The 26408-nt window shown below is 41.5% G+C and overlaps 3 protein-coding genes across 13 annotated transcripts in view; 2 read left to right on the forward strand and 1 right to left on the reverse strand.

Moving 5' to 3' along the window:
- ADCK2 (aarF domain containing kinase 2) overlaps nucleotides 1-14522 on the forward strand; it is a 30142-nt gene extending 15620 nt beyond the window's left edge. Inside the window, exons 8-10 of one of the 2 annotated variants that reach the window (XM_073810001.1) lie at nucleotides 12-5376; nucleotides 11738-11836; nucleotides 14444-14522. In XM_073810001.1, coding sequence (XP_073666102.1) covers nucleotides 12-152 — 141 coding nt within the window. In that variant the 3' untranslated portion in view covers nucleotides 153-5376; nucleotides 11738-11836; nucleotides 14444-14522. Of the gene's footprint in view, nucleotides 1-11; nucleotides 5377-11737; nucleotides 11837-14443 lie in introns of those variants that run through there. The other variant, XM_073810002.1, reaches the window with a different exon arrangement.
- NDUFB2 (NADH:ubiquinone oxidoreductase subunit B2) lies at nucleotides 5243-14522 on the forward strand. Its single transcript, XM_004326436.4, has 4 exons — nucleotides 5243-5376; nucleotides 10144-10288; nucleotides 11738-11836; nucleotides 14444-14522. Exons 1-3 carry the CDS (start codon nucleotides 5279-5281, stop codon nucleotides 11810-11812), a joined length of 318 nt encoding a protein of 105 aa, XP_004326484.1. The 5' UTR covers nucleotides 5243-5278; the 3' UTR covers nucleotides 11813-11836; nucleotides 14444-14522.
- An 807-nt stretch (nucleotides 14523-15329) lies between these two features.
- Nucleotides 15330-26408, reverse strand: part of BRAF (B-Raf proto-oncogene, serine/threonine kinase) — a 161370-nt gene continuing 150291 nt past the window's right edge. For 4 of the 10 annotated variants that reach the window (XR_012334118.1, XR_012334119.1, XR_004528197.2 and 1 more), the window contains one exon: nucleotides 19112-26347. Coding sequence is in view for 5 of the 10 variants with exons in the window: in XM_019945775.3 (XP_019801334.1) it covers nucleotides 26325-26347 (23 nt within the window). In the remaining 5 variants the exon portion in view is untranslated. Of the gene's footprint in view, nucleotides 17641-19111; nucleotides 26348-26408 lie in introns of those variants that run through there. The other 6 variants (XR_012334120.1, XM_073810000.1, XM_019945518.3 and 3 more) reach the window with 3 other exon arrangements.

The raw sequence follows: 26408 nt of genomic DNA on the forward strand, positions 1-26408 counted from the left end.
TTCTGTTTCAGGTAAAGCTTGAGAGCAACTTTGCCTCAATTGTGTTTGCCATCATGGTGTTGGAGGGGCTTGGCCGCTCACTGGACCCTAAACTGGACATCCTGGAGGCAGCAAAGCCCTTCCTTCTGCCAGGACTAGCGACCTCCCGCTGACTGCAGCAGTGGGTGCTTCATCTCAACTGGAGGCCACTCCCAACAGCCTCTCCTGTGGCAGCTTGAACATTCTAAAATTGGGATTGTGGAAGACCTGCCACTGCTTTTCACTCCGATTTGGTTTCAGGCATCTGTCTTAAAAGCTTTGGGTTAGTTGGAGAAGTAAAGGGAAAGAAGGTCCTCTCGGTTCAGTCGTGGAAGCTGTGCCTGGTGTCAGGGAGACTCTATTTCAGGGAAAATGTTCTCTGAAGGAGGACGAATAAACTTATTTTGTTTTCTGGTTTTTCCCTCTTCTCATCTTAACCCTCTGTACTCCCGGATCAGGTGGGTCCTGCTGGTTGTTTCCAGACTCTGATATCTAGGTTAGAAAATGTCATAGACTCCTGTCGGCCCATGGCTTCCAAATGTCTTTTGTCTTTTGTTTTTTTTGGTGCACTGCTTGCGGGATCTTAGTTCCCCGACCGGGGACTGAACCCGGGCCCTCGGCAGTGAAAGCACAGTCCTAACCACTGGACCACCAGGGAATTCCCCACAGTATTTTGTGTTTTTTGTTTGTTTGTTTTGTTTCAAATGTTTTGATTATGTGCCCTGTTGGTAAAAAGTTGCGTATATTTATATATACATGCACATATATCAGTTTTATACAGGTGCTACCATCACTAGCCAATCTCTGGAGGCACAGCCTTCACTTAGGGCAAGTTTCACTGTATCTCAAATTATCCTCTGGACAATTTAAAATATTTTTTGCCAACCTCTTGCTAAGTTGTATTATAAGGTAAAAGGAAAAAAACCACAATGATTAATGGTTAATGTGACATACTAGAGATAGGAACAGAATCAGCTCTGCCGTTCTTCTTAAAGATCCCCTGCGCTCACATATTAGCATTTAGATTCTGGTTTTTCTGAGCAACGTTCAGGCCCTTGTGCATTTGCCCAGGGTTAATTTCAGTTAATATTAATATAAAGATAATATAATAAGTACATCCTGTTAACCAGGACTGGAAATCCACGGTAGCACTCAGTGACACTCCAGCAGTGAAGGAAGGGGTGGCGGCCACTGCCGCCCTCTGCACTGGGCTCATCTACGGACTATTGTCTCAAAGCTGGTCTGATGTGTGTCTGGCCCACATGGATGTAGAGGGTCGCAGGGTCAGCTTGTAGAGTGGATATCAGTAAAGCTTAATTTCTTGTTTTTGATAAAAATAGTATTTTCCCCACATTCCAGTGGATTCTCCTGCTTGTTTTGGAGACCACGGCTCTAGACAGTGAGTGGAAGCTCAAGCCTCCCTGCTCTCTAAAAGTCCTGCTCTGACCACAGGACTAGATCCTTTCATTCTTTCCTTCTTAAGGCTAAAGGTTCTGTCTTTTAGGGAACAACTAAGGTTTAGTTGGACAGAGATTCCTTTGGTGCAGTTTTTTTTTCAGAGGGGTGGAGATGTTGTTTGTACCTTCCAGGTCTTGAGGGGAGGGCATTGGAATCAGGCAGTGAGGTGCTGGGGGGCTCCAGGTAGCCCTGTTCAGCTCCCTCCTCATGAGCAAGCCAGCTAGACATTCGGCACATACAGTTACACTGTGGGGCGAGAGAAGGGGGCACTGACATACAGCAGGTGTCTCCCTGAGCGAACACCAGCACCACTGAGCCTTCCTTTAAAGCCAATGGATTCCATCAACCCACTGTGACATGTATTAGTTATCTATCACTGCATACAAACTACCCCCAAATGTAGCAGTTTAATACGACTACACTTGTTACCTCATAGTCTCTGCAGGTCAGAAATGTGGGTGCAGCTCAGCCGGTCCTCTGCTTAGTCTTGCACACCTGCAGGCATCTTGGGGCTCCACTGGGGTGTTTGATACCAAGCTCACTCATGTAGCTTCTTGTGGGCTGTTGGACCGAGGGCCTCAGTTCCTCAGGAGCCATTACAGCAGCAACAGAAAACGAACACAGGCTGGATTGAAGAGGAGAAAAATGGTTAATGGTTGTGCTTTAATACAGATAATTTGCTGATTTTTAAAATAAGTATCTTAAAAATGCTAAACTTGATTTGTACGTTCATCTTCATAAGGAGAAAAGGCTACTTCTTGGGTATAAGTAGATAAAGTGTCCAGCAGGGCATCTCCCCGAAGGAAGATCACAGCTCAATCCCACTAAAGTAGAAAGAACAAGATTCATTTCTGTGTCACTAAAACCACTGGAAAGACAAGTTCCTTTCTTCTTTACAAGGCTTATAGGGAAAGGGAGATCAAACAAGCCTTTAAAAGTAGAAAATTAGGGAGTTCCCTGGTGGTCAGTGGTTAGGGCTCGGTGCTTTCACGGCTGTGGCCCAGGTTCAATCCCTGGTCAGGGAACTGAGAACCCACAAGCCTTGCAGCGAGGCCAAAAAAGCCCCCCAAAACCAAAACCAAAAAAAAAAATAAAAATAAAAAAAGTAGATAATTAAATAAACATGAAGTTGTGTAAACAAGTTTTTTTTTTTTCTCCTTCCTTCCTCATCCCCCTGCTGTGTTCTCTATTTCTAGCTATGGGATAGATTTTTGATTTGGGGTTAGATGCTATAATGTTAGGCCATTTAGAGTCTGTCCTCACAGTTTGTTGTCTCACAGTTTGAATCTGATTTGCATGTCGAAGCTGAGAGCTCAGTGTCTGGGCTTGGCATCCTTTCCCTCACCTTCTAAAATGCATCCATTCAAATAGTGTGCTTATCTGAGAACCAAAAAGAGGGTCGTCATGCAAGCTGCAAAAGGCAGTCAGGGATATTTGCCCTTGGAGTTTTTAGAGCATGTCTGCAAAACAAATATGCGTCACTGTTACATAGTCAAAATAGTTTACTGATTGGGACCCTAAACTTTTTATAGCAAAAAATCAGAATTTGTGATGCAAAACATTAGAGCTAAGGACCCCACAAATGGTCTGTAGAACAATATTGCTTTAAATACAAGCCAGCATTAAAGTTAAAACTTTTTATTTTGTAATTCAGCAAGAAGGGGAAGGTAAATGAATTTTAGTTTACCTGAAAAGTTTTTGCTACCAGGAAAGGAAAGTATTAACAAAGCAATAAAAAATTGCTGAGCACACGCTGTGGGCCAGGTACTCTGTTAAATGGCTGATGAAAGGCACTGAGGCTTGGAGAAGTGACTTGTCCAAATTCATAGAGCTAATTGTTGGCAGAGCTGAGGTTTGAACTCCAGATCTTCAGACTCAAGTTCTATGCTTTTTTGTGTGTTTACGCTGTTTTTTTTTTTTTTTTGTGGCCTAGGAATCACAGCATTGTTCTTTCCTGGGAGCAAGGCAGGCAGCTGCATAATATGGGCAGAGAGCTCCCTTAGGAAGGATGGAAAGCCCTGTCCTCCCAATTCGTGAACTTCCTATCTTAGTGATTTGTATATGTCACTAGGAAGGGTAAGCGGTGAATGGTAGCCCAGAGAAAGCCACACTATTGCATGTCAGCTGGGAAGTCAACTTGCACCCAGAAAATAGTAAATTCTTTCCTATAATTTATATACTTAGAAGTTAGGAGGGCAGGAAAAGGCAGGGTGTGGGGGGATGAGTCCTATAGGGCTAGAGGTCAATCAATAAGTTCTTCAGAAGGGCATCATAGTAATCATAGCTTTATGTAAGCCTCTCTCCAGGGAGAGGGGTTTCCAGTTACAGGGCACATGGAGGCCCATATCTTGCCACAGAAGTAATGTCAGTTATATTCAATGCACTCAAATCCCTAAATTCAGGTCTACATTTCTCTCAAAAATTTCCTATTCTTCATGCTTATGACTCAGTGTGAAGTCTTCAGTGCTGGGCAGGTGATCCATTTCAAATCGAAATCTCCAAGGTGTGAGGCTGGCAGGTTAAGTTTATAATTTAATCAAATCTGGAAGTTCTTGGGAAAACTATAACCTGTAAGTGGGGACCTTAAGAATTTTGGGGGACTTCCCTGGTGGCGCAGTGGTTGGGAGTCCACCTGCCAATGCAGGGGACACGGATTCGTGCCCCGGTCCGGGAAGATCCCACATGCCGCAGAGCAACTAAGCCCGTGCGCCACAACTACTGAGGCTGCACTCTAGAGCCCGCAAACCACAACTACTGAAGCCCGCGCGCCTAGAGCCCGTGCTCCGCAACAAGAGAACCTGTGTACCGCAACTAAGAGTAGCTCCCGCTCGCCGCAGCTAGAGAAAGCCCGCGCGCAGCAATGAAGATCCAACGCAGCCAAAAATAAATAAATTAAATAAATTAAAAAAAAAGAATTTGGGGACTGGGGAGGGGTGTCTAGAGAAGTTTGGAGTTCGTCCAGGACTTAATAGAAGGCAATATTAAGAGACAAAAGCCAAGAATCCAGAGCTGGCTCGGGATCAAGGAGGCATAAATTGGAGGCCCGCTAAAAGGCAGATTCCTTGGCCCTAATCCAGACGTAATATCTGGGGTCGGGCTCCTCAGGGAATTCTGATAACCACCAGTCCAGGTGCTGACATGTGGGAACGACTGGCTGCGGGTTGGTAATCAAGCTCAAGTTTGCAGAACAATACAACCATGAAGGCTTTAAAGAAACCGTTGAGCCTTTGCAGGAAAGAAGAGTACAGTGGACTAGCTTTGGGAAGGACATACTGTTTCAGAAAGGATGTGGCCTCCTAACACGGTCTGGAAGGGTAGTTAATTCAGGAGAGCAGGCAGGGAGGCGGGTCCAGGTCGGGTAACAGCATCTAGATAAGCACCGGTAAGGAGGAGCGAGCTCAGTTTCAGGGTTAAGTTTCTTAGCGCCCGCGTAACGAAGAGGGGCTCCTGAAGCGGAGCGCCGAGGCGCGGCACGCCCATCCGGGGGCTCCACCTAGCCGAGTTCTCCAGGGCCGGCTACACCATTCGCCTTTCAGAGGCGCCTCCTGACCATCAAAGCCACGGCGAGCCAGGTCCCTCCGTGTGCAAGGCGAGCTCAGCTACCGGCCCCACGGTCCTCACAGCTGGGAACGGCTTCCGACGCTAATTTGAGGCAGGAACTCCTCCTTCCCCGCCCGCCTCCGTACTTCCCCCTCCGGGAGATGGGCGGGGCGACGCCACTGACGTCACTGGGAGGGGCGCCAAAGGAAGTGACGTGAAGCGGCGGTGCGGCCTGGGGATTGCTGACCGAACGTGGGCTGTTATGTCGGCTTTGACGCGTCTAGCGCCTTTAGCGCGCGTTGGAGGCCACTTCTTCAGGGGCCTACGCGCGCGGGCGGCTGGAGGCGCTGGAGTCCGTCAGTGAGTATTGCCTGCGGTGGGGGCTTCGCCTGCATCTAACGAAAAGTGCCAGTCTTCTGGACGCCCTCACCTTGACGCCGAGCCCCACGGGCAGATCCGGGTCTGCAGCGACCTCCACCCCGAGGCATGCTGGGACTCGTAGGCTGACGGCGTGACCCAGGGGCCCGGGAGAGGGGTGACGTGGGGCGGGGAGCTGTGCTCGCTCGGCAGGTTGAAGTGTGTTTCGGGCGGGCCCTGCCCCAGCGGGAGCCTGCCCTCGGGAAGTTGACAGTTGAACGTGGAGACGGCTGGAGCTAATCTGGAAGCGAGAGCAGGAGTTGGGGAGGCGAGGGCGTTGCCGGTGTAGTTTGAAGCGTCAAGTTCGAGGCAAGGTGAGACAGGAGACCTTGGGACGTAGGGAAGGAATGGTAGAGAGTCCTTATTCCTGGCTCAGGGGTTTCGAACGCAGGCGATAATCGGTCGTTGAGAGGTTTTAATCAGACGCCATGCGGCCAGATTTTAATTCTGAAAAATTACTGTGGTTGCAGACTAGAGAATTAGTTAAGGCACGGGCTTGGAGGCAGTCACCTGTAGAGAGTGCCGAAGGGTGGGAAGAGAAGAGAGCCAAAAGTAAATGCTTGGGCAATATCGGAATTTTTCTTTTTTTAAAGTATTTTTTTGAGCAGTTTTAAGTTCACATAAAAATTGAGTGGAAGGTATCGAGATTTCCCATAAATCCCCAGACCCACACGTGCATAGCTTTCTGCATAATCAACATCCCCAACCTGAGCGGTACATTTGTTACAGTTGATGAGCCTACACTGACATATTAAAACCCAAAGTCCCATACTATAGAGTTCACCTTTGCAACACCAGAATTTAAAGAGTCAGCAAAAGCAGAGTCACCCATGATGTAGCCCAAGAAACCGGCTGGAGAGCATAGTGCTGGGATGCCAGGGGAGGGCACGTCTACCAAAAAGGAGTTGGTAGTGCAGAGGGGTTCAGTAAGAGCAGGACTGAAAATAGTACATTGGATTTCTCCAAGTAATGGGCCAGGCCCCTTGCACCGTGATCTACACTTTACCAAGAGGCAGTGCAGAATAGTGGTTAAAAGCATGATTCAGCCCCCAAAGTGCCTCTGTTCAAATCTCATCTCTGCCACACTTTTGCTGTACGGCTTGGAAAAGTTTCATGATCTCTTAATAACTGAGTTTTCTCACGCGTATAATGGGGTTAATAATGTTGACTTCCAGGTAAGTAAATGAATAACAAATCTCTAAAATGTTTTAAGAGGGCTGCTGGTGCCTACTAAGGATCATACAAGTATTGTTTAACTGAGACCAGGAAAATTAAAGGAGTGACTTGCCTAAAGCCATGTGTCTATTAAGGATATGGAGCTGGGACAGGTGTGGGGTGGCGAGAAGGAAAAGGCATGTGTGACCTGAGCAAGGACAGAGATGGAGAGCCACCAACAATAGCCCTTGACCTGCATGGGAAGACTAGGGGGTGTTCCTCTTCACCGAGATCTTGGTACTTCCGTAACACACCGTATTTCACAGTATGTGAATACTTAAGTCAGTAGGTTTTCTGGAGAGTCTTTCTAGGTGCTGGGGATAGAGCAGAATACAAGAAAGATAATGGAGCTTACATTCTGGAGAGAGGACACAACAAGTAGAAAAGAACATGTTTAGGTACTCTTAAGTGGCATGAAGGAAATAAAACGGGATTAATCTAGAGAGTGTCTGGGGTTGGTGGGTGGGTTATTATACCTAGGATGATGTGGGAATGCAGGCCTGAACGTTTGATTTGAACTAAGACCTAAGTGATGAGTAGTCAGCCATGCAAAAATGCCAGGAAGAGCTTCTCAGACGAAGGAGACAGCAAGTGAAAAGGTTCTGAGTGCTGATAATGGGCAAGCAAGCTGGTGAGTGGACAGCGGTAGACAGACAAGCAGGGCCCCAATTAGGGTGGGCCTTGTAGGACGAGGCCTTATTCTAAGAATGATGGCAGGCTGTTGGAGGCTTTAAGCAGGAAAGTAATATGATCTGGTTTATGTTTTATTTTTTTACACTTTTTTTATTGCATTTTATTTTTCTTTTTTGAATTTATTTTTTATACAGCAGAATTTATTTTTTATACCTGCTGTATAAATAGATTAACTATTAAAATAGTTAATCTATTTTATACATATTAGTGTATATGTGTCAATCCCAATCTCCCAATTCATCCTTCGTTTATGTTTTAAAAAGGTAACTTTAACGGAGAGTTATGGTGCTTGCATTTTTTTTTTAAACTTGACACTTAAAAATCCTGGGTTGGAACAGCCATTATTTCTTTGGATATTGTTTCTTCCCCATTCTGTTTTCTTCTTATAGGACACGAATTAGGCATATGTTGGGTTTTCTCATCCTTCTAACCTCTTTTCATATTTTTTAGCTGTGTCTAATCCTGGCTTTAATCCTTTTTATTTCAAATGATTACATTTTATTTCTAGAAATTCTGTTGTTTCAAACTTGATCTTTATAGTTTCTTGTTCCTTGCCCTTAATTTCAAACTTTTATTTAAAAATAACGTGTTTTCTGTATTATAAATTGTAATTATCCATTTTTCAAGTCTTGTATATTTGATACTGCTGTCTGTTGTTTTGCTGATTCTCACTCATAGTGTCTTATTTCCTTGTAATTTTTGACTGTGAGCTTTTCCTGGAACTTTTATCTGTCAGAATTCTTTAAGGTCTTGCTTCTCAAGGGTTCAGAGAATCCAATACCACTTTAAAATCTTGGGTTGAGGTTGTCTTGGACCATAATGTCCAAAACCCAGGTAGTGTGAATTTGGGTGCAAACCCACCTGAGGACTGGCTACTGGTAACAAATTCCTGTTCCCTTCTTCATGGCAGGTTTATGTCCCATTCACTCTTATATCATGGGGCTGCAGCTTTCTTCAGGGGTCTAGTAATTAGACTTCTCGTCTTGGGTGGGCCCCAGGCTTCTCCTGTCTCCCACAGCTGTCCAGGTAGAGGGTCAGAGAGTCTGGGGAACAGCAGAAACGCTCAGGACGAAGGCCAGCTTCAGTGCTCATGTAGTTTCCAGGTCTTGTTTTAACTTGGGTTTTGCCCTTGGTAGATTCCTTTCTTTTGTGTCTGGTCAATGATTTATTAAAAATTAAAAAAAAAATCTCAACTACTATTGTAGTTGTTTCAATTTGGAGGGTTGTTCAGCTTGTCTAGTTCGCCATAGTGCAGTTAACAACCTGTCTTGGAACATAACATTAGATGTTTGTGGAATCTTTATATTCCTTAATCATGGCAATTGTTATGTCATGCATTCCTTTTCTCTAATTGCAGTGTTTCAAATTTTGTTCAAAAAGATTTCCACCTTGCAGTCAGTGATCCACTTATTTCAAGTCATAGTTAAAACATGTCACTCTAGCAGTAATTAAATGTGGAGAGTTTCTGGGAATGGGTTTAAACTATAATTCTCAAATCTTATTTTAAATGAGTTTAACTGATGGGTACTTATTACTAGGCTATATCCAAAACCTATCAAAGAGGAAGCCTGTTGTTACAATATATTGAATTCCCACCCCCATGGTTTATTTATATAATGTAGTATCTATATGCAGATAGATCCTGAATAGATACTGTTAAATATAATTGGCATACAGAAACAGGGTGTAAAGCAGTGATGCTTGACGGAAACTTTTTTTTTACTTATTTATTTTTATTTTTGGCTGTGTTGGGTCTTCGTTGCTGCGCTGGGCTTCCTCTAGTGGCGCATGGGGGCTACTCGTCATTGCGGTGCGCAGGCTTCTCATTGCAGTGGCTCCTTTTGTTGCGGAGCACGGGCTCTAGGCGCACGGGCTTCAGTAGTTGTGGCACGTGGGCTCAGTCGTTGTGGCTTGTGGTCTCTAGAGCGCAGGCTCAGTAGTTGTGGTGCATGGGCTTAGTTGCTCTGTGGCATGTGGTATCTTCCCAGACCAGGGTTCGAACCTGTGTCCCCCTGCATTGGCAGGCGGATTCTTAACGACTGCACCACCAGGGAAGTCCCTCTCTTTAAATTTTCTATATCCATTTATATGTAATAGCATACATATAGCTGCTGAATAGGACTTGAAAGTAGCCCCATTAAGTACAAATTCTATTATTTGAATTAGACTCAACCTGTGATAATTACAGTCCAACTGAATAACATGAGGATAGCTCATATGGATTATATTCCTCACCTTGTCAACAGTAAATGAAAACACAAAACCCAGAAAGACTTGTTCAAACTTACTGTTTAAGACTCTTTGCTTTGCTCAGTGCTTTTGGCTTATTAAAAAGGGTCTGCTGAGTCCTCTTTTCCATAAAGTGGTCTTTTAATAAAGATTGTAATAGAGCAGAGACATAATTTGCCTTTGAAATAGATGGCTAACCAGACAAAGTAAATTTGATTTGTTTTTCTGGATAAGCTAGTGACTTACTACTATAGGTTTATGATTCCTTAATCAAAACTCTTGGGGCCAGTACCCCATAATCAGCACATTCATATTTCTGGTGTAAACTACATGAATATTCACTAAATGAAAATCATAATTAGCCTCTTGTCAATTCAGGCCAGTTTTTGCTGCTGCACAAGTTTAAAGCAACTTCTGAAAAAGGAGTATTTCGAGGGACTGTGGAGCACTGCCATTCTGTATTTCGTGGAGGAGATGAGAAAGGTTCAGTTTCTGGCTGTAACTCAGAGTTTTGGATGAGTTCATACTTTGAAGATATAGCAAGCTGCTTAACATTTTCGTTTTGTCATGTAGTGCTGGTGGAGGTGTGCATATCGAGCCCCAGTACAGGCAGTTTCCCCAGCTGACCAGATCCCAGGTGATCAAGGCAGAGTTCTTCAGTGCAACCATGTGGTTCTGGATTCTCTGGCGCTTTTGGCATGACTCAGATGCTGTGCTGGTAAGTGCAGGAGAAGAATTCTTGTCCTTTGCGTGTGGGGAGGGAAGATCTCTTAATAGCTTACCTTGTTTCTTTTTTCTGTTTGTAGACTGTTTTTCAACCTGGATGTATCTCTTCACCACATTGTCCTTATGTATATGCAGGAATCCTTTTATTTTATGAAACATATTGTCTCTGACCTTTTCCACTCAAGGATGTATATTACATGTAGGTGGCCCATGTCTTACGGTTTCTGTTTGGTGGCCATATTTGGAAGGGAGACTATAGAAGCTAATTCTCTTACTTTCCAAGCTAGGGTAGGGGTTCATCCGCAGGTTAAGTTTCACAGTTAAGTGCCTTTAAATGATAAATGTTATTTAGTCTGTCCAGAGGCCCAAGGCAGCCAGGTTGAGGTGGGATGGATGTGGGCTAATTTCCCTCAGGAGGGAAGTTAGTTACTGGTGACTTTCTAACATGTCATTGGCCTCAAAAGGAGCTTTTAATCACATTTGCACAGATGCTATTCTCTAGGAAATTACACCTTGAAGCCGTTGAAATCCATGCTTATTGATCCAGAATACTTTGAATTTTAGTAAATTTGGGGTTTTTTTTTAGGATAGGGAAAAACCTTAAATTTATACAGTGAGTTCTAGAAGCATCAGGTTGATTAATATCCCACTTCTCTTACGATTTCTCTGTGCCCTTGTCACCCAGTAAGGAGCTGCATGGTGTCTGTGGCAGCACATAGACACCTTTATCTCACTGTAGGTCCGCTGTCAGGATTATTGTGTGGCTGTCTGGCATGAGATAATGATGCAGCCGAATATGCCCTAGATCAGGATAGACAAGGAATGCTTCCAAATCTCCCAGCAGGAATGACAGGACAGTTTGAGACCTTATGTTTTGTCAGGGATTCAAGAGATTGTTGTGACATGGGGTATCTTCGCAATCTGTTGTCTCCGTACCGCCCACGCTCCATCACAAACACATACTCAAATGCTGGCTCAGGCCAGTAGCTCCAAGATGGCCAGGCTTTTAAAATTCAGGCCACAGCTCATTTTGAACAGATTGAAGAATAGCTGGACCATCAGATAGTTGAAGGAGAATTTGTTCCTGTGGTATTTTGAGGATTTTTTTTTTTTTTTTTTTGTGGTATGTGGGCCTCTCACTGTTGTGGCCTCTCCCGCTGCGGAGCACAGGCTCCGGACGCGCAGGCTCAGCGGCCATGGCTCACGGGCCCAGCTGCTCTGCGGCATGTGGGATCTTCCTGGACCGGGGCACGAACCCCTGTCCCCTGCATTGGCAGGCGGACTCTCAACCACTGCGCCACCAGGGAAGCCCAAGGATTTTTTTAAATCACATTTGTTTTCAAGATTTCTTTTAAAATGTAACCAGTTGTATGGAGTGTAGATTCTTTTAGTTGCGTGAAGTATAGATTCATGAACTTTGTTTTTAACTGGTTGTCATTAGGGTCACTTTCCATATCCAGATCCTTCTCAGTGGACGGATGAAGAATTAGGTATCCTTCCTGATGATGAAGACTGAAAATGTAGACTCAACTCTTTCCAAGTGGGTATACCCCAAGTTTCTTTTTAAAGTTATATTTAACTTTTGTCAATAAACATGTTTTGACTTTGCACCTATCATGGTCTCAAAGAAACAGTGCATTTTATAACAGCATGAAGAACAATTAACACATCATGTCTAATTTCTGTCTTTGGTATTTTCACATTTGCTGTCATTCTGCCCCCTTTTCCCCATACACACTTTTAGTCTCATCTTCCTTTTCATGTTTAAAAAAATTATTTTTTCCTAAGCTATGTTACAGTTTAGGGTCCCATTTATCTATCTATTGATCAGACTTTTTTTTTTTTTTTTGCGGTACGCGGGCCTCTCACTGCTGTGGCCTCTCCCGTTGTGGAGCACAGGCTCCGGACACGCAGGCTCAGCGGCCATGGCTCACGGGCCCAGCCGCTCCACGGCATGTGGGATCCTCCCGGACCGGGGCATGAACCCGCGTCCCCTGCATCGGCAGGCGGACTCTCAACCACTGCGCCACCAGGGAAGCCCGATCAAAGACTTTTTAAGCACCAACAATGCACAGGGCTTAAAGTGATGGACAAGATAGATACGGAGGTTGTTTGTAGTTGCAAAAGTACAGTGTTCTACCTTCAGCGTTTTAATGGAAAATTCGAGCATATGGGAATGTTACAATATGGAATTGCATGGAATTAACTCTTTAAACAGTAAAAGGTTGTGGCCCTTTCATTTTCCCAATCAGGAAGTCAGAGAGAGTTTTTCTTTCAAAAGGAAGATACTAGGAGGAGTTCCTTTCCTCACAAATCCTTCACGGATTAAGACATTCTCATTTAATATGATTTTAAATTAATCACTGCATGGATAACAGACCTAAAAATAAAACCCAAACTCTTAAAGCTTCTAAAAGAAAGCACAAGAGAGTATCTTCATAATCTTAAGGCACACAAAAAACTTTTGGAGAAAACACAAAAGCACTGATGTAAAAAAAACTTGATAAATTTGATTTAGCCTAATCAAAAATTTCTGCTATCAAAAGACACCATTAAGGAAATAAATATACAAGCCACTAATTGGGAAAAAATACAGCATATATATCCAACAAAGGGCTTGTATCTAGTATATGTAAAGAACCTCTATAATCAACAAAAATTAGATGAACAACCCAATTGAAAAATGGGCAAAGGCCTTGAGCAGATACTTCACAAAAGAAGATACATGAATGGCCAGTAATCACATGAAAAAAGGCCCTTAATATCATTAATCACCAGGGAAATGCAAATTAAAACTACAGTAAGATATCATTTGTACCCACTAGAAAGACTGACAACTTTAAATGCTGATGACAATATGGAGCAGCTGGAATATTTGCCAGTAAGAATGTAATAAGGTACAACAATTCTGTAGAATTATTTGGCAGTTTCTAATGAAGTTAAACACGTATATCCTAGGATTCAACGACTTTATTCCTAGGCATTTAGTCAAGAGAAATGAAAATAATATGGCCATCTGTACAGAATTTTTCATAGCAATTTTTTTCTTAGTATCTCCAAACTAGACCTAATTGTACATCAGTGAGAGAACAGATAAACATATTACAGTATATTCCTTCAATTGAGTAATAATTCAGCAATTAAAAATAACAAGTTACTGGGCTTCCCTGGTGGCGCAGTGGTTGGGAGTCTGCCTGCCGATGCAGGGGACGTGGGTTCGTGCCCCGGTCCGGGAGGGTCCCACATGCCGCGGAGCGGCTGGGCCCGTGAGCCATGGCTGCTGAGCCCGTGCTCCGCAACGGGAGAGGCCGTGACAGTGAGAGGCCCGCGTACCGCAAAAAAAAAAAAAAAAACAAGTTACAAGACAGTCATTTAGGTAAATCTCAAAATCATCATATTAAGCAAAAAGAGTGAGTCACTTAAAAGTACTAATAATGAATGATTCCATTTATATGAAGTCTGCAAACTGGTGATACTCATCTATAGAGGTAGGGTTGGGGGTTGGGTTTATGTGGGTACATACAGTTGTCAGAATTCGTTGAACTAGACCTTTAATTATCTGCGCATTTTATCTTTAATTACACCACAATAAAAATGTAAAACAAAAAAATTAACCATTGTACATTAATAATTGCCATCATTCAAAATACCTTGGAAATTGTTTTAAAGGATAGGAAGCATTAAGAGACAGTTAAGTGTTCCCATTAAATCATACTACTAGTATTGCTATTATTTTAATTCGAAGGAGCTTATTGACACGAAAATCACAGCAGTTTTGTGTATATGGGGGCAGGTGGTGGTGGGGCAAACAGTGAAGCTGTTTTCTAGCTCGTTTCCTGTCGCTGGCTTTCCTATGGACAAGAGTCCTTACCAGGCCTCTTGTTTCCCTAGTGTTAATGGCTCTGCCAGCACTAGCCTCTTCCTATTTTCTTACATATTTTCCAGTATTCCTTTACGCAGTCATTAACATTTTAATGGCTAGACTGTAAACCCTTTGAGAAATCTGCAAGGTGATTTGACTCTTCTGCAAGGCTACTCACATGACTGATGCTCAATGAATGCTTGAATAACTGAATGAACAAGAATGATGGATTTGAATTATTGAAAATAAAAGTTCTTAAAGCTTTTCACTTTTGTTTCCTTGCAGGAGCCAGGTGAGAATTTCAAGAAGTTACAGACATCATACTGTATATTAAGTTGTAAATTAAAGTTTTGGTCAAGAATGAGGAACTGAGTTATGGATATTTCTGGTAATGACAACCACCCTTTATGGATTATTTCCTGTGCTCCCAACTGCTGTGCTAACTGGTTATAGCCCTTTTGGTGGGTCTTCTTGGGTACCCCATGGTGTCGACAGATAAGCCTTAGTGCCATTTATCAGTGAGGACATCGAGGTTCAAGGAAATGAAGTAACTTGCTTAGGGTCACACACTGATGAGTGATGACATTAGGTCTGACCCCACGCTTAACTACAGTGCCATACTGCCTACCTCCTTAGCTGATGTCTTAGTCGTATGTACACTGACAGTTTATGTGAAACTCTTGCCATTTCTCTACTGCTAGTGTATTCTTGCCCAAGTATACAGAGGTTAGAAGTCGGTGTGGTCCATCTGTTGTGTTTATGTATCTCTTGTGGGCTGGGCATTGTGTTGAGTCACCATTTGTGGAACTCTTAAGACACACGTCTAACTAGGAATTCTTAGGGACCAGAGGAATGTGAGATAAGGGTGAAATAGGATCATGTAGTTTTTCAAAAATTTGTTTCAAAAGTATTTTTCAGCCTTCTGTAGCATCACAATTCTGAGAGGAGGTAGGATAGAATTTTCTTCTATCTACAGATAAAAATACGCAGTAGAGGGGCTTCCCTGGTGGCGCAGTGGTTGAGAGTCCGCCTGCCGATGCAGGGGACACGGGTTCGTGCCCCGGTCCGGGAAGATCCCACATGCCACGGAGCGGCTGGGCCCGTGAGCCATGGCCACTGAGCCTGCGCATCCGGAGCCTGTGCTCCGCAACGGGAGAGGCCACAACAGTGAGAGGCCCGTGTACCGCAAAAAAAAAAATGCAGTAGAGTGGCTTAATGACTTGCCCAGAAGCATAACTATTCATATTTTTAATTTAGGTTTTTGACCACCTAGGTGTTGGGAATACCATGCTAAACAAGACAGATGAGAACGTAGATTTTAGGAAGGGCAGACAAGTAGATAAGTGAGATTTACTAATTGCTGTGAAGGAAATAACATTGGGTGCCGGAGATGGTTGATGCTGATCTTTTTGGTGGGCGGGGAAGACATCTGAGCTGAAACCTGAACAAGTAGCAGGAACCAGTTGTGCGGGGTCTGAAGGAAGAGTGCCTCAGGGACAAGGAATAGCGAGAACCAAGGTCTAGGGAGGGACCAAGGTCACCATGTTTAAGGGACAGAAAGTCCAGTGGGGTTCCAGCAGGGGAGGAGAGGGTGGGACTAGATGAGATAATAGGTCATGGTTGCAGGTTTAGATTTTATGTTAAATGCAGTGAGAAAGCTTCTGACAGGCTCTAGGCAGGGGGTGGTCCAATTCGAGTTCCTAGTTCTTAGGTTTTTCACATCCCCCCTTTGGTTCTCCCTAGGTGTTAGAGTGGACATAATGGCAACAAAAGCTAAGTGGAACAGTTTCACCCTCCCCGCTGCCAGCTCCAGCAGTCCTGAGCCTGTTGCACAGGGTGTCTGAGGCTCTCCTTGGTTTTGTGTTTACTCACCTGTGTAGGAGTGTGCTGTCTCACCTGATAAATATTTATGGTCTTTAAAAGACCGTTAGATCTCTGTGTACTTTTTAGGTTTCATTTATTTGTTGTTCTCCACTGCCGCCACCCCCTGCCACCCGCTGCCACCCCCGCCCCGATGGATGAAAGTTGTTTCGGGAAGGAATACAATCTGCAACAGTGAACTCAAGTAGGATAATCCCATTAGCTTTTTTCCTTAGAAATCAATCAGAGTTGCTTGACTTGAATTAAAAGATAACTTTAAAACTAGCAGTCTTCTAAAGTTGGCCAGTGTGGCCTCCACATGCTGGATCCTCTTTTCCATACCTGGGCTGTGAAATCAGTTTGCACTGATGCAGAAATTGTCCCAGCCCAAGGAATAGGCCTCCACCCTCCTCATATTCTTTCCATTTTATAGATGAGTAAGTTGAGCTGTAGATAGGTAACTTGCCCAAGCTACAAGTTAAGAGAACTGAGGTTCAAATCCTGGTTGTCTGGCTGTAGGTCTGAGTGAGGTAGATGGTGTAAAGCTTTTTGATCATGACCTACCTACTGTAAGAAATAATTTTACATTGTGACCTAGTGTGTGGGTGTATGTACACATACGTACATAAATAATACAAAAGTTTTATGAAAACTTATGTTACATTTTCTTTTATATTCTATTCTACATTTTAAAAAATGGTTGAGACTGATTTTACTACCCACTAATGGGTTTCAACCTGCAGTTTGAAAAACTGGCACAGTGCTTGAGGAACTCAGGCTCTGGAGCCAAACTTGCTTGGTCTGACTCATAGTTCTGCCATTTATTTACTTGCTGTGAGTTTGGGCAGACTACTTATTTGAACTGTGCCTCAATATCCTCATTTGTAAAATGGATTAAATAGATTAAATGAGTTAGCACATAAAGCCCTCAGAACTACATCTGGCATGAAGGAATGGAAGCAAGTATTATTTCTAGACCATTGGGTCTAAGCTAAGTTTATAGTGACCCTTGAATCCTGGTTTGATTTTTATAGAAAAGCCTCCATATGGAGATAAACTGTAAACATTATTTCAGCAGATGCAGTACCACCCTTCTCCTCTGCCTAAAGCAAGACAGACATTTAGGATGACCTTTTCTTCCTTCCTATTGAGTTGCTAAAAGTACATTCTAAGTCAGTTTTAGTGTGTAGCCTGGTAGATGGACAGATGTACCTTCATAAATGGAAAGGTAGGCAGTGAAAGAATTATTGATGGCAACAGAATATTAAGTGTCAAATTTTAACACACAAATTTGTAAGTTTACTAAGTTTCCTATGGAAACTTGAGTGTAAGTACCACAATTGATTACCTAATAAAGTTATGAGACCAGGGAGGTACTGTGTAAGGAACACCTGTTGTGCATGTTCTGGGAAGGTACAGAAGTCATCTTGGTTCCACTTGCTTCTAGAACTATTCTGTAGAAGAGGCTGACCCGGGTACCTTTTGCCACCAATCTCATCAGGAGCTTCAGCAGGACATCAGTGTACAGTGGAGGAAACAGGAGCTGCCTGAGCTGGTACTGACCTGCCTGAGCAACTGGGCCTTTACCTTTTATCACCTGCATGAGCAGTGGGCTTGCTTGCCTGGAGAAGACAGAAGGAGCAAGTGGAATACACCTGGCACAATATCCATTTCTAGCTACAAACTCAATGTCACTCAATTTCACTATAACCATCATCACAACCACAACAAAATTTTATACATACAGTATATATAAAATGCATAGTAGTGATCTTGGAAACAAAAGTCATGACTGAGTCCTGGCTACGTAAGCCTAGGGAAGTCATCCCTGGGGGGATTCATATTCAGTAGCTGATGAGGGGACCATGAAATCTTTAAGGCTGAACCATATAAACTTTTTTTTGGCCGTGCCTCGCAGCTTGTGGGATCTTAGTTCCCCAACCAGGGATTGAACCTGGGCCCCCTGCAGTGGAAGTGCAAAGTCCTAACCACTGGACTGCCAGGGAAGTCCCTAAACCATGTAATCTTTAAGAACTCTTTTGGCTCTAACATTTTACGAATCTAGGAGAACTACACAGCCCAGACAGTAGGCCCAATTACTACAGCCCCTGATAAAATTTCAGAAGAGCTAGTATGGCAGGGTTCTTTATAATAGAATTTTATCACAATAATTAAAAGTTTCATAATTCTGGACTAAATTTTAAGGAAAACTTATAGAATAATGCATTAAGAAATGAATCCACAATTACCCTACTGTAATCATGTATGAAGGTTATTTAAAAATGAGTTTCTGTAATTATTACAGAATTACATTTTTCAGGTGAGAAAACTGCAGTTCAGAGAAAATACTTGTCTCAACAGCATTTTATGATTTGCTGGAGAGGCATGAAGACCAGAAACCAGATTCCTCAAATATGTACCATCTTGAAGACTTTTCTGTTTATATTTTTCTCAGACATAGGGTTTCCAGGTAAAGTCTTAAAATTGTTTACCTCTCCTCTGGAAACTGCCTGGTAATATGACATAGCCTTGATGATATTCTAGGTGTCTTTCAAGCTTTATGAAATCAAATGCATAAAATCAACTCATGGGGGAAGGTAGCCAGCATTAAAAAAAAAAAAAAAGAAGTGTAAAACAGGAGTGCATAGTTTCAAATATATGTATTTGTGTGTACTGTCTGTGTTCCTATAGAAAATGTATTACTGGAAGTTGTGTCAAAAAAGTTTGAAAGATACCAAAGTTCAGAAAATGGAACTTCTACAGACTACTACTTAAACGACTCTATTACAGCACACACTTCATTTGAGCCACTGGAGGGGAACAGTCAGATCACAGCATCATAAAATGCTTGAGAATAATCACCAACACCAGATAAAAAACTCTACTACAAAAGTGTAGCCGGTGCAATGTACTAGGTATTCATCTTGACAATTTACTTTTAAAATATTTCTCATAAATACCTCTGCCCACCAAGCGGTAACTGGAAACAATGTACACTTCTTAGTTCCTCCACTGCCTGATAGAACTGACCGTCAAAAGCCCTACTTCCATTATTGAATGTGACAGTGCTAGAAAAATGATCTTGATAAAGACTTCTCCATGCAGTCAATCTTTATTATAGCAGTATTCGCATATTCACATCAAGTACATAGAACTTTTTTGCCTTTTATATAGTACAGAGTTTTTAAATAACTTTACACAGAAATAAATTTCTTCAATCTGAATTTCAGCTATCTTTTTTTTAATTCTCCATGCTTTCTATCCAAACTGAACAATATTTTCCATTGTACAAATTTACATGAGAAAAACTCCAAAATACAAGTGAAAGGACCTGAGCAGGAAAGAGAACCCAAAGTATCAAGAAGCGGGGATGGGGAAGAATTGAAAAAAAAAAAATTCAAGCAAACACTGAGGATTAAGGGACAAGAGGGAAACATCATCCGTTTGACTGAAAATAAATGTCTTTTTTTATGAATTGAAAAATAAGCTTTAAAAATAGTTACTCCTTTGTAATTTTCGCAAAGCAGGTATAGAGAGGTCTATGGACAATGAAAAAGTCCCCATCTTTTCACTGGGCACACCCCAGACTCCATGAGAACCTTTTCAATGCTTGAGCGGAACTGAAGTGAACTAAACCCAAACCTCTGGCAGCAAGAGAGGAGAGGAATGTGAATGTGAATCGCCATAAGGTTTGGAGTAAACCAGGGGCCATTAACTCACTGCAGTTAAAACATGAAGGATTTCCCTTTCCCCTCTCTTACAGAAGAATTGTCCTCAAACCGAGAAATAAGTGAAAGGCGGGGGGTGGGGGTGGGGCGCGGATTTCCTTTTTCTTGGTCCAAACCAAAGAGCAATCATAACTACTAAATAGAATTCAAAGGGACATATGTTAAACAGTTAATTTCAATCTCCTCATAGTTGTACACTCATATTTTAGAAGAAACAGCAACTGCTGAGTGAGGAAAGGGTCAGAGTGCACAACAAATGAATGAGCTATGTCACTGTGATAGAGTCCTTCAAATCAGGCGATATGAAGGCCAAGGCGAGACTATAACCTGTGGCATGGCCAAAGGAAACACACAGGACCCAACAAAGGCGTTTTCAAACGAAGGAGGGAAAATTTACAGCATACACACACATACACACCCTGGATGTAAACTAACATAACATGAAGATAAATAAGACATAAAGGTTAGCCATTTATGTTGGTAATTAACATGAATAAAAAGGCATTATATGTTTACATAGCTGGTTTTAATCAGCTACAGAACACAGGCAAATGTATTAGGAAGGAATGATTTTTTAAAAAACCCGTTCACAGCTTAGAATAAAAAGCACACTTATTGCACTCTTAACATTTTATTTCAGGTAATTATAGTTTATTTCCCACCCTCACATCAATTCTTCCCTACCCCTAGACTTACTCCCATACCCTCCCCCCTCCCATTTTGGTCCATTTTGTCTACACCTGTGCCTAGACTGTGAGCTTTGTTGCTTATGCTAGTCTGACGTTTCCTCTTATGTAACACATACTCCACCAAAACACAAGTGGGTTAAAAAAAGCTTAACACACAAATGTAACACAATAATTCTCAAAACAAAACCAACTTACTAAGCAACTTACTCATAAGCCCTATCTCCACTCCTGTAAACAGAACACTTCCTCTGCTCCACCTCTTCAGTGAATTTCATGCCCAATTCCCTACATAGATTCTGTGATGAGAACCAGCCACTCGCGGGTGCTGGACAATGTGCTCAGCCTGCCAGGAGAAGCAGATGGTTTGCACAAATCTTTTTTTTTTATGCTAACATGAATAAACATATTTTAGTTCTTTGTTTTCAAAGAGTACTTCAACCTACAGAATTCTTAAGAAAAAAAAGCATCACAAAAAAACCCAGATACACTCACTGGCTGTGTCCTCATGCACAACTGGTTATATCATTGTAATTAGTCAAAACTGCTAAATAAAATTAAACATTTTAATGAAACTGATTTAGTAATAAGACTAAGTTAACAGTTGGGTAAAGGGGGTCAAAATGTTAAAAAAAAGTATTACAAGAACAACAGCTGAAATTGTGGATACTGAAATAAATGATACACTCAATCAATTTTTTGAGGTAGAGACTAACCACCCCTAAGCGTTCTAAAATAAACCACTGTTACCTTAATTTAAGATTTTAGGACTTAGTTTCTGTCCTCTTCTACATTAAAAACACCTGATAGAAACTGTTAATTGCCACAACTGGCAAAATTTAGGACTGAAATTCAATTTAAATGTTTTCCCAAACAGAAGTGAAAATTGATTATCTTCAAACAACAAAACAAAGCTTACTCTCTAGTGTACTAATAAAACAAAAATCTTACCAGTATTTTCAATTTACCAGAGCTAGCAACATGGAATATGAGTACACTGGCCACTTCACTCTCCTCTGGGGGCCAATATACAATCAGGCAGAGATGCTACTGCACCCCTCGGGTGCTCAACAACCTATGGGCATTAGTAATACTCCTTAGTGAAACGTCTAGAGAACTTGCTGAAGCCTTTCTTGGGGGTGGCAAGGAATCAAGATACTAGAAGCACACCATGGAGTGTGTCCAGTTCACACCCGCCAGCCTTATGTCCCCTCATAGAGGAGCCCTTGGAGATTCCACCTGGCCCCCAGAGCATTAGCAAGACAGTCCCACTTAATTTGCAAACAAATCCTGAGAGGCAAGTTTATATTTCAAACTCTGGTCAGTGTCTAGGTTGGCAGCAGTACTATGGGAACTGAGAAAATCAAATTCTGTCCTATATGTTAATTTCATCCTTCTCACTAGTTAATACATATGACTGCTGCCCAGCATATAGTAACTTCAACCCTAAACTACAGCAATTTCTTAAAATGTCTGTCAAACATTCCTGTTATATAAAAGTTCCATGCTTTGAAGAACCTATGGGAGTAGAAAAAGTTTCTCTAGAAATGTCACTGAATTATGATTTCAACCTATTTGCTCTATGTGATAAATATATCTGACTATACTAGGGATTATGTGCTTTAAAAAAATAATTTTGTTCACTGAAAATTTACCTGTGTGTTTTCTCATTTTTTTAAACATGATTTTGGCTATAAACTCTTTAGTGCATTTATCTTTGCAGTCTAAATTGCACGCTAAAAAATATTAACACAGCTGAGTTAGACCAGGGTGGCTGCTCTCTTCACAAATCACTGATTTCTGCTAAAATTTTAGCTTTTTTATTGCATCATGAAGGCACAGGAAGATCATTTGGCAAATTGTCAAGGTATTTTTCTAGAGCCTTACCTACACCATTTCAATGTATGACCTGTAAGCTATTTGCTGTTTATACTCACAGTAAACTTTCCATGTCTGGCTATGGTTTTTTTGTTTGTTTTGCTTTTTACTAGTCTAATGGTTGAAATTGCTATTCTCAAAGTGCTGATTTTCTAGCACAAAGAATGCCAATTTGGACAAAGAAGAGAAACTTGCAAAATGGGTCATCATTCTACCCTCTTAACTGGGCAGTCTCTCTACAGGAGCATCTGTGCATGTGATGAAGCTGCGGCTAACTCATTATGAAGATGTACTGTCTTGCTAAGCCTACCAAAAATTAAAATTATATCACTGTTAGTGAAGTGTTACCATTAACTATTTAATTTCATGCAACCGATATAAGGTTAAAAATTCTGAAACGTACCCCTAAAGAGATTCTGGCATCACTTTCAACAACATTCAGATACTCTGAGCTACATTTGTCAGTATTACTGCTTAAATGTATAATGCCCTTTAGGACAAAATGAGAAGGCTCAAATACAAGTACACATAAAAGTTAAAATCTTAAATCATCTTCATGTTCTAGAGCTCCTGACTTTTCATATTTTAAAATAAATAACTATTCATTACCTCATTCTGAGGAGGTAGTTTTAGAAGAGGTCACCTGAACCCTGCAATGTGTTTCAAAGTAAAGCTAAATGAGGTGTGCACAAGGCTGGAGAGGTGAATGTACGGGAGGGGCAGGTGAGATCTGAGGAGGGGTGTGCAGCAGTTCCAAAATTGCCTGATGAGTAAAAGATAACATTGTGTGATAAAGAGCTGTGACCGCACCAAACAAGAATCTAGGAAATATTTACAAAGTTTCAGGTTGACAGTGTTGAAGTCTTGGATCTTTATTACTAAGTAACTGCTCTTTCTTTTCCAACACTGACATAAATATAACACGTATACTAAAGTATATGGGATTTTATCTTCTAGCTTGCCTTAGCATGTCCTACCAGATCGCAAACACAACCAGGGATTGGATGTTAAGGAACCAGAGTTTGACAGCGAGACAGAATCTTCTTTTAAGAGTGCACTTAAGTACAAATGATTACAGTGGATTTTCTATTAACAAAATCCCTTTTATAAATTACTTTTTGGTCAATATTATTTCAGTGGTAAAAGTTTAGACCCTAGACTAGTTTAATGATGAAAAAGTCCATCAGGAATACTACATACTTTAAAACAATCTTTTATGGTTACTCTGGAATTTTTCAGAAGGTGTCACCTCTCCTTATCCAAAATAAAATACACTACAGAAGGCACTGCAGCCGCCTTACAGGAAACACAGATAAGTGCAGCCTTACAAGCCTGTCAGTAAAGCAGCCACATAATATCGATACAAACTACTCATAAAGTGCACTGCACAACAAACAAGGAGTTCTTCCCTTGTATTTTCTTAGGAGCTCAAGTCTATCTGTAGTCTAAGCATCAAAAAAAGCATGTAAAACTCAGGGGAAATTCCTTTTCCATGCCATTTGTAAACTAGAGAAAAAGTATTTAATGGAGAAAAGGAAGAAAAGGGAAATGCTAAAATTTTATTTTTATTTTTTAAGGGCTCTATACAAATCTCTCAAGAATACCCTGAGCCTGGCTTCTGGGCACAGCTTCATTTAAGAAATGAGATTTTTCAAATGAGATAGCAATGTATTCTAAAAAGAAAGGGAAGAAAACAGTGTTTAATCACCTTGAATTTTGTGTTGAAAACTCCAATGCTAAGCTCCCTCCATAACTAGCTCCTGTGCTGGCTCCTGCCGTGCTCAGGGAGGGAGTCCTGCACTAGAAGCTCCGGCAGGACACGCCTACTGTTCAAGCCCAGCTCTCTCCAATCTAGGAAAAGGTAACACAAGCATGTTCAAAAGCATCTGTGGGGACATATTTAAAAAGAAAAATAAACAATGCTTTTAAAAGAGAGGCAGCATTATGCACACAAGATGCTCTTCAAATCAGCACAAATCATTTTCATTCTTGCAATTTCTCAATTTTGTAAGATACTGCTCTGCTCACGAAAGACTAAAGAACACACTGCTTTTCAAACTCGTTAATAACTTGAGGATTATTTCCCATTTTACTGGGACAATCTTTTACAAGTCCATGGAATTTTCAACAGGCCTTCCTCTGAATATAGGTAACGTAGCAAGAAATCATCTAATGACAGTAAGCTTTAATAGGCTGAAAAATAGCGGGGCAATTTACAATTTGAAAACTTTAAATAATTTCTAATTCCCTGATTTATTTTATAGGTCCTGTCTAATTTCTTTCAGGTCCTTCACTACATAGCTTGGTTGGGCTAGGTACGTTTGATTTACATTCCTAAATCTTGATAAGAGTCCAGATTCATGATAAGGGGGGTATTTGCCATTAATACATCCAGAGTCACTTTCTTTGCTACTACTGTGATTTATACCACACTTCAGTAAAGGTCAAGGGAAGTTATGACTAGGTTATATTCCCCATTTATAAAGATAAGGAACAAGTTCTTAATACCACAGCAGTTCTTTCTATAAAAACAACTGATGTCAGGCTTTTCACATCCTCCCTCAGTCCCAATACACCTAAAATTGCTCTATTCTCTGCCTGGGGGACTCGGCTGCCAAAGTTAACCAACCTTTTGAAGACCAGGCTTGGGAAAAAAGGAAGGAGGAGAATGAATGGAGACACCACCATTTTTATTTGAGGTTGCATATGCTAGATCAAAGACTAGAAAGAAAATGTAGGATGTAGTGCAGGAGTTAGTTGGAAGAAACAATGAGATATTAGTAAAGATGTTAGTGTGGATCCAGCAAGTACCATTAATTTAAAAATTATAAATATTTGTCATTATGCTAAGACTCCCCATATATTTAGGTAGAGAAAAGGATACTGATCTTTCTTTAAAAGTTGTTTATATAACAAAAATACAATTTTCCAGGATATATAATTCTAGTGGGAAGTATTATTTTATTCCAATTCAATTAAATCTGAAAATTATTTTGTTTTTAATAAAAATATAATAGAAGAAATTCAGAAATTAAAACTTGTACCTTACATTTAAATTATATAAATGTCTCACATTCAAAACTGTTATCAAGCAGTTCTGTAGGCTTTTAATTAGATACAGGCATTTTGTGCCCTGGACAAAGTAGCCACATAAGTAATTGGTGACTGGAAGAGCTTAGGAGGAAGATATCAATTGTATTTTCCTGAGAACTTGCTACATCGTGGAGAAAAAAAATCCCCAAACACTCGTCTTCATTGCTGGACCCAATGGGAAAAGAAGGCAATGTGCGCCAGAGCTTCCAGTCTGCCCGCCAGGCAGAGCCTGAGTGAGCGAGGAAACAAAGGCCAGAGACCCAGCAGGTCAGGAAAAAGATGCAGCATTCCCTTTTCCTCTACACCAAAACCTACCTCCTCCTCTCTCACCCTCCATTTAAATAAAATAGCTTCATTTTGGTAAAAATTTATCAAGGACTGAACATGCACCATACAGGAAGGGCATGCTGCATTTTTGTTCCATCCCTCAGAAATTAACCAGTGGTGGCTAGGGGAAAGAGCTCCACAACAAAATCCCAGAACAGGAAAGAGAACGAGGCTTGGTGATTGCAACTGCCCCATCAGATGATCAGCCACATATTGATCTGGTGGTTAGAAGGGCAAAGTTGACTGGCAGACTTTCCAGAGCAAATCTCCCAAGCTGTAGCAGCAGTTTCTTTCCATCATGCCTGACCATCAAAAGGTCAGAACTCAGGGTCTCCTCTTTCTTCCTGGGAGTGGGCAGACTTGTATGCACGTGGTATTTGTGTTGAAGAAGAAACACTGGCAGCAGAGAATTCTAGTTCCTAAAACATTCTTCCCTCTTTTGTTGGATGGGAAATTCCATTCTGTTCCACACCAGCTTATGCATTGAAAATTTTTATCTTTAAAAAGAGTTAAGGAACAGAACTGTGTTTTGATGTTAACAAATTGTACGAACACAAGACTTAAATAAGAGTAGATGCTGTCATGATGGTGTGGCTACTTGAAGGCTGCAAATTCTCCTGTAGAGGGAGGACAAGAGCTAATTTTAAAAAAGTTATCTCAAATAACCTAGAGACACAG

This window comes from Tursiops truncatus, chromosome 9, assembly GCF_011762595.2.
Source record: "Tursiops truncatus isolate mTurTru1 chromosome 9, mTurTru1.mat.Y, whole genome shotgun sequence".
In the NCBI taxonomy this organism is placed as follows: Eukaryota; Metazoa; Chordata; class Mammalia; order Artiodactyla; family Delphinidae; genus Tursiops; species Tursiops truncatus.